The sequence below is a fragment of the Watersipora subatra genome, chromosome 9 (assembly GCF_963576615.1).
Source record: "Watersipora subatra chromosome 9, tzWatSuba1.1, whole genome shotgun sequence".
Lineage (NCBI taxonomy): Eukaryota > Metazoa > Bryozoa > Gymnolaemata > Cheilostomatida > Watersiporidae > Watersipora > Watersipora subatra.
In genome coordinates this window covers 63,336,225-63,346,877 of record NC_088716.1, presented here as the reverse complement: position 1 = coordinate 63,346,877, position 10,653 = coordinate 63,336,225, and the positions used below count along the sequence as shown (strand labels likewise).

Genomic DNA, 10,653 nt, shown 5'->3' with positions numbered 1-10,653 from the left:
GAATTTTATTAAAAACAGTCATGCATATTAGGGCGATTTAGTAATTACAAAAAATTAAAAATGGTAGGTGTACGTGCATACAGGTTTGTTAAAGATCATTTTAGGATCGCCTGGTAACCCCCAGCGATTGCCCCAGCTTAAAGTAGTTTACCTTCTTCACAATGTAATTGTTTACCATTTAGCCCAACTCATTTTTGACAGTAAAATATATTGATATAAGTTTGTTATTAGATGTTCTGCTACAGTGGGCAATGATTAGTTACCAATTTCATTTAACATTTCTTTAACTATTTCAATACTGGCGTTTTTGTTATTAGTCCTACATTTTTATGTTAAACTAATCTTTGCTAAATTTACTAAAAAACAATTAGAAAGTCCTCAATAAAATATTTTTGTTATCGTCCATCTCCTAATTGTTTATATTTAAATGATTAGAACAAAAAATTGGCTGAAATAAGTAAAAACAAACAATTCATGCGTTGGTCAAATGCTTTTAAATAAGTGTTGGTTATTTCGAATGAAAAGGCAAATCAGTCTTAGCTCATTATGTGGTGGTCAACTTACTTTTTAACAACAAATACTGTGTAATGATCTAGGTGAAATTTTTCTCAAAATTAATTAGTTTTTGAAAAGTATATGTACTATCCAAAAGTATTATATTTGTCAAAGTATAATTATGGTCGTTTAGGGGAGACTTCCAAACCAAGTACTCTACATGCAAGAGCTGTTTTTTGGAATGTTGTTACAACTGTACTTGGTAGTTTTTAATTAGCGAATCTGTTTGTTACTCACTCTACACCTTGATTGTTGCAAAAATTCAGTAAGGTAGCTTGTCCGAAATAAGGTACGTAGCACTCCAATTATACTACTAGCATTTCGAATGAACAACGTTGTCATCGGAAGTCAGTTTTTTATCATCTCTTAGAATCTCCACATTTTTCTCTCTCATACCTTTCTGTGCTGACATTGAGATTGTTACATGCTAATAAATATGACCTAATGATCAATCAGTAAAGTATTAGTTGTCTCCTGTCTTGCTAGATACCGACAAAGTTATTTTAGTTGATTCTCTTAATTTATATGAATTGGCACAACTTAGAGTTAGCCACATCAACTTTGATAAAGATTCCATTCCCACTTTATTTAGCATAATAATAGATGTCGCAGATGAGCATGCTTAGCTATGAGTGACATTGTATATCAGTACAGCATGACAAGACTTCAGATCCTTTGTTTTCCATTGAGACATCTAGCCAATAAATGTGTTGGCTTCATACTCAGTTGCTTTTAGACTTACTCTCACTGACGTTAGTGCTTTGTATAAAGTTTAAAGCTAGTCATTGCAAAGACCTTCATATGACCTTCATATCAAAGGCTTTTTAGGTTTTCCTGACATTGAGAATAATATAAAACTGCTCACCACTTGGCCATTAGAATACAATCCTAAGCAATTTATAAATCATTAGATTTATCTCATCGTCCTTCATGTTATTTTATGTGTTCTTGATTTTATCAACTAAGACCACTTTTCCTAGTTTGTGGAACTTTTTTTCACTCATATCATAACTATAACTCTCAATATATTTGTTCTGACCAACATCATATGTTAACCATAACTACCAATAAATTTGTTCTGACCAACATCATATGTTAGCCATAACTATCGATACAACTACTGCTTGCAGCTACTAACTAAAACCGTAACACAGTGCTTTTGAGTCATTTGTTGTGAAGCCAACTATTTGGACTACTGATTGACTCATCAAAAGTCTCTTGAAATATGGCATCATGACCTAATCAATTATTGTGTTGAATACATAATACGAGCTTTACAGTTGTGTTGCCCTTTTTTATTTTGCAATTTTATAACTCTTGCGATTCGATCAACAAAGCGCCACATTTGTCCAATGATAGATCTTGTAGCCTCGTAGGCCCATTTTGCATTCTTGACAGTTTTTCCAAAAAAGTTCAGCGTGCTGTCATCTTGGTCTAAAATCTAAATAATCTCAAGACCCTTAGGCAAAAAACATTTCAAAAGTCAAGCAAGTGACCTTATGATTTCAGCTTCTGTAGTAACTGTGCCCTTGACATCACCGCTAAACAACCATTTTCCCCTATTACAAACGGCTTCTGCATACCATACATTAACTATTATAAAACAGCAAGGAAGTGTCCTCACACATCTGTTGACTTAGCATTGACAATAATATGATGTTATTTTTCCTTATAAAGTGAGGTCATTTATAAGTATTACCTATTAAGTCAACAAAATATCGTGATTGCTTAAAAATAAAGCCATGAAGGCAAGTTGATTAAACTGTGTTCAGATGAGTTGATTAGACTGTGTTCAGATGAGTTGATTAGACTGTGTTCAGATGAGTTGATTAGACTGTGTTCAGATGAGTTGATTAGACTGTGTTCAGATGAGTTGATTAGACTGTGTTCAGATGAGTTGATTAGACTGTGTTCAGATGAGTTGATAAGACTGTGTTCAGATGAGTTGATTAGACTGTGTTCAGATGAGTTGATTAGACTGTGTTCAGATGAGTTGATTAGACTGTGTTCAGATGAGCTGATTAGACTGTGTTCAGATGAGTTTGAATAAAGTATGTGATAGAACAAGGGTGGTAGAGCATCTATCAATTAAAGGGGAGAACGCCGCCTAAATTCTTTTGTAGCAGAGCAACATTCTATTCCATAATATCTGCAAGCTTAAATTCAGTTAACTGTGTTTCAATAGTAGTGCGATTTGTTTTGTTTTTCTATTTAGTTCTATGGTTTTAGTGATATATATATTTTTTAGAAAACCGACTGGCAATGGTATAATTTAGACATGGATGGATATTACTATCCAAACCAGCATCGGGATCGCAGCGGTGTTTCGTCTCAGAGCTCATGTGATGAAGATATGACAGCAGTTAGTGGTTATACTGGCAGCATTTCGTATGAGAATAGGCATGAGCAGGCGGAGTTTTTCACACCCAACAACTACAAACGCAAGGCCCGCTCTTCTCACAGTTCTACAGAAGATGTGGTCCCTGCAAAAAGAGTCTACACATCTAGCACCTCCTATGATAATAATCTAGAAACTAGTTCTCAGTCTGAGGTGAAGGGTCCTTTAACTCTCTGCTTGATTTTTCCATGCAGTTTTTTTCTCATTGTGACCACTTAAAGCCAACGAACTCAAAAAGTTACGTCTGTCGGCTTGACCATATTGTCTAGGCTTGATTATTTAAACCAAAGTACTAATAATAGTGATATGGAAATGTTCATAAGGAAATGATTAGTTCACAAGTTTTAATAGAAGGAAACCTTTTATTACAAGCTTTACAGAGTTTTTGAATATGACCTGTTGTTCCAACTCAGGCTGAAACAAGCCAACTGAGTGAGAACACTGCAACAGATGAAACAGCTAGTGACTCTGACAGCGACTCTGAAGTAGCCTCAGCAGCGCCCAAAGATGGCAGCCAGTCAGATGACTATGGCAGGTGAGGAGATCAGATGAATAGCCTTCTTTCAATATTATAAGCTGAATATCAGAAAATGGATTTGGTAGGTGTGGTTACGAAGTTTTAGTTTGGTGGCTGATGGCTATGTGTGAATAAATTTGCAATTGACTTTATTTTCAATGTTACATGCATGCCAACTGACTCGACTTTACATGTTACATGCATGTCAACTGGCTTTACATGTTACATGCATGTCAACTGGCTTTACTTCACATGTTTCACGCATGTCAACTGACTTTACATGTTACATACATGCCAACTGACTTTACATGTTACATGCATGCCAACTGACTTAACTTTACCTGTTACATGCATGTCACTTTACTTTACATGTTACATGAGTGTCAACTTACTTTACTTTACATGTTACATGCATGCCAACTGACTTAACTTTACATGTTACATCCATGTCAACTCATTTTACTTTACACGTTACATGCATGTCAACTTACTTTACTTTACATGTTACATGCATGTCAACTGACTTTACATGTTACATGCATGTCAACTTACTTTACATGTTACATGCATGTCAACTTACTTTACATGTTACATGCATGTCAACTTACTTTACATGTTACATGCATGTCAACTTACTTTACTTTACACATTACATGCATGTCAACTGACTTTACATGTTACATGCATGTCAACTGGCTTTACATGTTACATGCATGTCAACTGACTTAACTTTACATGTTACATGCATGTCAACTGACTTTACATGTTACACACATGTCAACTGACTTTACTTTACATGTTACATGCATGTCAACTTACTTTACATGTTACATGCATGTCAACTGATTTAACTTTACATGTTACATGCATATCAACTGACTTTACTTTACATGTTACATGCATGTCAACTGACTTTACATGTTACATGCATGTCAACTGACTTTACATGTCACATGCACGTAAACTTATTAGGCTGATATGAAATAATCACTTGTTTATTGAAATACATTCTGTGTTGCAGTATTGATGGCGGTAGGTATAGCTTTGCACATTCGTCGATGCCAACGTCTATTGAAGATGATTTGAGCTACAGAACCTCGAGTGCTGATAGGTCTGCTAACATCATAGAGGGGGGTGGTGTTGCTGCCCGGCTCATGGCTCAGATGGGTTATCAGTCCGGCACTGGTTTGGGTAAGCCGATATTTTAATGTATAATGTATTCTAGTTGTTTGAGAGCTGACTAGGGTACACCTAGTGAGCTGCCAGTGACAGTAGAATGTATACTAGATTGGTCTAAATGCTGACTAGGACACTCCTAGCGAGCTGCCAGGGACAGTAGAATGTATATTAGATTGGTCTAAATGCCAGACCAGATCATTCTCAGCTGCTGATCATCCAAATACTGACATGCTGACTCTCTCTTGAAAATTCTCCACTTTTCGTGGAAGACAATTCTAAAGCTACACGTTAGTTATCAAACTTTTCAGACAAACTGTTTGAGTTGTGTTGCCTGTGTACCAGAGTCATCTTGTCGGCGTACCAGAGTCATCTTGTCTGTGTACCAGATTCATCTTGTCTGTGTACCAGAGTCATCTTGTCTGTGTACCAGAGTCATTTTGTCTGTGTACCAGAGTCATTTTGTCTGTGTACCAGTCATCTTGTCTGTGTACCAGAGTCATCTTGTCTGTGTACCAGAGTCATCTTGTCTGTGTACCAGAGTCATCTTGTCTGTGTACCTGAGTCATCTTGTTTGTGTACCAGAGTCATCTTGTCTGTGTACCTGAGTCATCTTGTCTGTGTACCAGAGTCATCTTGTATGTGTACCAGAGTCATCTTGTCTGTGTACCAAAGTCTTCTTGTTTGAAGATAGAAGTCTTGGATAAAGAGCTGCATAACATAGATGGTCAAAGGTGATTATTCTGATTGTGGGATATGAATGCTGTGTTGGTACGTCACTCAAGCCATTTTCTATGTAGGTAAACACGCCCAAGGGCGAGTGGCTCCGGTTGAAGCATCTAAGCAAAAAGGAAGGCGAGGTTTGGGAATGGCCCCTACCAACTTTGAGTTAGACTCAGATCTTGGATGGCGGGAAGAAGAAGTAGAGATAAAAGAGCATATAGAGTGGATGGCACCTCTCCCTGAGCTCATACCAGATATCGATGATCTCCGGGCGTGGATGTTGGTGGACCAGAAAAAACTCACCATTGAGAATGAGTCAGAATTTGTTGAGCCAGAAGTTTTAACAAGGATTTTATCCGTGAGTTGGTATTAGCAGATAGTTATACAGAGGGTGCTAACAATGCTACTGGACCAGGGCATTTATCCGTCAGTTGGTATTAGCTGGTATTTATATGGCGGGTGTTAGCAATGGTACTGGACCAGGGCATTTATCCGTGAGGTGTGAGTTATCGACTCTCCGACACTCTACTCATAAGTGCCAGAACCATTTTACGAACCTTTGGTATGGCTTTAAAAACATGTTTTAGATAGTCACTGATTTCTGCCCTGCAACTACCGTATATACTCAATTATAGGACGCACCCTAGTATAAGGCGCAGCATAAATTTCAGCCAATTATTGAGAATAAAGGGTAATTCAAGTATAGGACGCACTTCAATTGATTTTTTCACAAGTGAAATTTTCGCACGATCAATCGATTGTTTTCTCACTTTGAGGGCTCAGTTGACTGACAGGTAAGTTTTAACGCTAGAGTAAATTCAACTAAAGTCTGCCGGCAATCAATTTTGTACCGTAATTGGAATCAATAAATCTTTTCACATGCGCTGTTTTTTGTGTTGTTTTTGTTTGTCATGAATAAATCTTTTGAAAACGAATCTGGTTGTTATTTTCTTGTCAGTCACGTGACTATCTTGGAAGTGAGCAATCATTCTTAATCTTCCTTATAAAGGCGTCCGTTTGACTCAATAATAAAAAGCTACGAAAACGTGAAATAATTCCATTTATTTATCACCTCACTCAGACATAGAAATATGAAATTCATTGCAATTTTTACAAGTAATTGTATACATAATAAAGCGACAAATGTTTATTTTCAAATGCCGTGGAATTCTTCTTCATCAGATGAATTTTCAAGGCGTTTCTTGGCTTGTTCCTCGGTGAGTACATCGTCATAGATTTCATTTTCGTCATCTGTGTCTTCATTTGTGTCGTTCACTTGATCAGTCTAGAGGATGTCGTCTTCTGTTCCGTCGAGGTTGTTACTGATAGAACATTCATTGAAGGATTTTTCGATCATCGGCGCTTTTTGCTCATCGGCGCATCATCTTACGTTTGTTGACTGAAGACATTTTTGCGAGCAATAAGTGGAGTTAAAAACAGTTAAAATCGCCGCGATTGTCTTCCGTCTACCGAGTGTCCGTCCCCTCTCGTGTACATGGTATATGGTAGAGCAGTGGCCTGATAATCGGTGCTGCTTCATGGTGCTGCTTCATCGGTGCTGAAACACATGGCCCCTCGTGGTATGTTGCGATTATAAGACGCAGGTGAAATGTAGGCTGATTTTCAAGTCAAAAAAGTGCGTCTTATAATTGAGTATATACGGTATGTATTTTAAGGAGACCCGCTACATCTTTTATCTACAACATAATTTCTCATATGCACAATCTATACAACAAAATATTGCTGGAGATTAAAGAGCATCCCGTGTTATATTAATAACTACCAGGTAAATTACTTCTGTGATATGATTGGCTAGCTACAGACTGTAGAATGTTTTGCACACAATGAAAAATCCGGATAAAAAGTTGGGCAAATTAACTTTATGACCTTTAGCAAATTGACCTTATAACCTCTAGCAAATTGACCTTCTGACCTCTAGCATTTTGACCAGCAGAAACTTATTTTTCAAGCGCTGCAAAATCTAATATTTTACATTTAAAAGGTCTATTCAAGTTTCAAGGCGACAAGATACAGGAAGGAAGTTTTGATGTTGTAGCTTGTTATAGAGAGCGCATTGCATTGAGGCATCTTTGCCAAGCTTTTATCTTTTCGCTTAAAGGTTGACTTGTAACAAAATTTACATTACAGTTATTTGGTATCAAAATGTTCACCATGTATTACTCTGTTGTGTTGTAGGTGCAAAATATGTGAAAATGTGACTACAAGCTCTTAAAAGCTCAAAAATGAACAGCTAATCGCAGCCATCATGAAAACGCCGTAGGTTGGAATCCCTCTCCAAAACGGCTCAAATGGGACGTAGTTGAACACTATGTGCTTCTGTTTACACTTTCATGCAACTTCATTCGTCGAAATATTTTCACAAATATGCTTCACGCGTTCAATAAAACCATGTCTATTGTCCCTACACGTCTATTTCATCATAATTGTAAAGCTGTCATTTGAGCACTAATATCTCAAAACCTACCGTAAAAATTCGTTTAATTTTTTAATTTTAGCTCGAAGGAGTGCATATCATCCTCCGATGAACATGAGAAGCTTGTTGGTCACTTGCGATAGTCAAAAAATGCTGCAGAAACTGTTCGCGCTATTTGGCAGAAAGTATGGGTCACATGATCAGATTACGACTAGATGATTAGAACAAGCTGAAACGAAACTGTAAAGTAGCGAGCATCTATATTTGATAAGGGCTTTTCATTAGAACCCGAAGTGTTTGTCATAAACTAGTGCTACGGGACGTTTTATATCGAGTCTTCTATTGACCTTTCAATTCACGTGATAACATCATGTATCAAACCAATAACCACCTCGAGTTGAGTACGTCATCGAAATAGAGGGATTTCAACTTACGACGTTTTCATGATGGCTGCGATTAACTGTTCGTTTCTGAGCTTTTAAGAGCTTGTAATCACTCTTCCACATATTTTGCACCTACAACACAGCAGAGTAAGGCATGGGGAGCCTTTTGATACCAAATAACTGTAATGTGAATTTTGTTGCAAGTCAACCTTTAAGCAATTTTTAGCCTACAGAAAGTTTTCTAGTCATGCTTTGTTGAGTTCGTTTGTCTGTTTGTTTGCTTTATTTCATCAATAATATAAGAGTATCAATAATCAATAATATATGAATATATACCAAAGAAATAAAAACTAGACAACGAGCATCCAGAGAAGGTGATGATGAGGCCATGTGCGCGATAGCAAAAGCTAATATTTAGCGGCGGACTTAGGTTGTGAAAGTACTTGTGAGATTGCTTACATAATAGGAGTGTATTTAGCTAACTCTCAAAAGTTGTTCACAATCAATAACATACATTAATACGTAATCACAGGCAGTCAAAAGTTATAGCATTTGCAGGATACTTGAGTTGTTGACAGCCCTGCTTTCTTTTCTGTCACTAAAATTGACTCTTGCTAATGTTGGATACTTCACCGGAGAAGTCTTTGGCTCACAGTATTTTGTTGCTGCTCGCAGGCAAACCTTACGTTTCATTATTAAACGATGCCTTTTATACCAACATCGCAAACTATATTTTTTTGACTAAATCGTCAGAATTTTGGCAAAATAAATTTCACCGTTTGATGGGCGAAGCAATGCTAATGTTGCTTATATTTTGCACTTTCCTTCGGGCGGAGCCACATTACTGCCTTCTGCCTCAGAATTTTTCTTGGTCTGTTTTTTATATACGTTTAAATATCAGATTGAATTAAGCAAGGATTTACTTTAAATAACAAAATATTATCTGGATACAGTTATTAGTTGTTTCAATGGTGTTGTTTTCAAAGTTTTAAAGAAAACACTGCAAAGCTTTGGCGTTACAAAACGGGCTTCAGTATGCCATATCAATGGTTGCTATAACGTCGTCCAGTGTTCCTGAAGAGTATTCTGATTGTTCATTAAAACGATTTAAAGACTTCAGGTAATATTGTAAACCACATGGATAATCTAAAAGCATTGGATCGGATTTGGAGCTAGATGACTTCGAATCAGAGTGTAGTTCTGATGATTGTGATGATCGATCTTCTTAGGTACACCATCACTGAAGCCATAACAACCACTGCAATGAAAATGAAAGAATTAATTGTTATGGATGTAATCGAGTCATTATTACTACTATTTTGTGTACACTTTTCTACTGACCACTTTCTATTATTGGTTCATGAAAATCAAAGAATCTCAAAGTGGCAGTCAAATTGAGGTAACGTCTAATTAAAGGGTGACACTGTATTTTTCCACTCTTCCCCCAAAGTGGCGTTCTGTTAAAGGTGGCATTCAAATATAAAAGGGTGTTCAAATAGAGGTTTTACGGTAATTTTAGGAAATTGCAGACAGCAACTATTTGTAATAACAAAACAAACATGGATTTAACTACAGAGCAAAACAATGCTGCTAAGATTAATTAGACATTCAGCACAAGTAAAGCATTTTTTTAACAGGTTATGACTGTGATAAAAGGTGCGATAAATCAATAAGGGGTAGCACGATACGTTCTACTGTAGTATGAGACCTTCTACTGTAGTATGAGACCTTCTACTGTAGTATGAGACCATCTACTGTAGCATGAGACTTTCTACTGTAGTATGAGACCTTATACTGTGGTATGAGACCTTCTACTGTAGTATGAGACCTTCTACTGCAGTATGAGACCTTCTACTGTAGTATGAGACCTTCTACTGTAGTATGAGACCTTCTACTGCAGTATGAGACCTTCTACTGTAGTATGAGACCATCTACTGTAGCATGAGACTTTCTACTGTAGTATGAGACCTTATACTGTAGTATGAGACCTTCTACTGTAGTATGAGACCTTATACTGTGGTATGAGACCTTCTACTGTAGTATGAGATTACTGTGATGCAAATATTTCATCTCACTGGTCCTACCTTAGTGTTTAGCCTGTAATGCAGCATTTCTATTGCAGTGCAAAAGTGTGTTCGACAATCTGGAGGGTGAGGAAATGAGAAAAGCACGAACACACTCGAATCCGTTTGAGCTAATTCGAGGAGTTTTGTTCCAAAATAGGGCAGCTATGAAAATGGCAAACCTTGACTCAGCCTTTGGCTACATGTTCACCTCCCCAAAAGACTCTAATGGCGCCAACATGGTCAAGGTTAGTGCGACACCACAAGGCTAACACTGAGCTAGACAAACTTTTGCACGTTTGTGCAGGGCTGATGCTGAATCTATAATGAGCTTCCTATTGATAATCGCTATTAAGGTTTTACGTCTTGCTGGAGTATTGTGGAATAAGTACTGAGAAATGTGG

At 37.1% G+C, this 10,653-nt stretch overlaps 1 protein-coding gene across 1 annotated transcript in view; it reads left to right on the top strand.

Moving 5' to 3' along the window:
• Positions 1-2,808: 2,808 nt before the first annotated feature.
• LOC137404702 (cap-specific mRNA (nucleoside-2'-O-)-methyltransferase 1-like) overlaps positions 2,809-10,653 on the top strand; it is a 53,702-nt gene continuing 45,857 nt past the window's right edge. Inside the window, exons 1-5 of the mRNA XM_068090934.1 lie at positions 2,809-3,106; positions 3,367-3,488; positions 4,492-4,661; positions 5,447-5,727; positions 10,309-10,497. Coding sequence (XP_067947035.1) covers positions 2,834-3,106; positions 3,367-3,488; positions 4,492-4,661; positions 5,447-5,727; positions 10,309-10,497 — 1,035 coding nt within the window. The 5' untranslated portion in view covers positions 2,809-2,833. The remainder of the gene's footprint in view (positions 3,107-3,366; positions 3,489-4,491; positions 4,662-5,446; positions 5,728-10,308; positions 10,498-10,653) is intronic.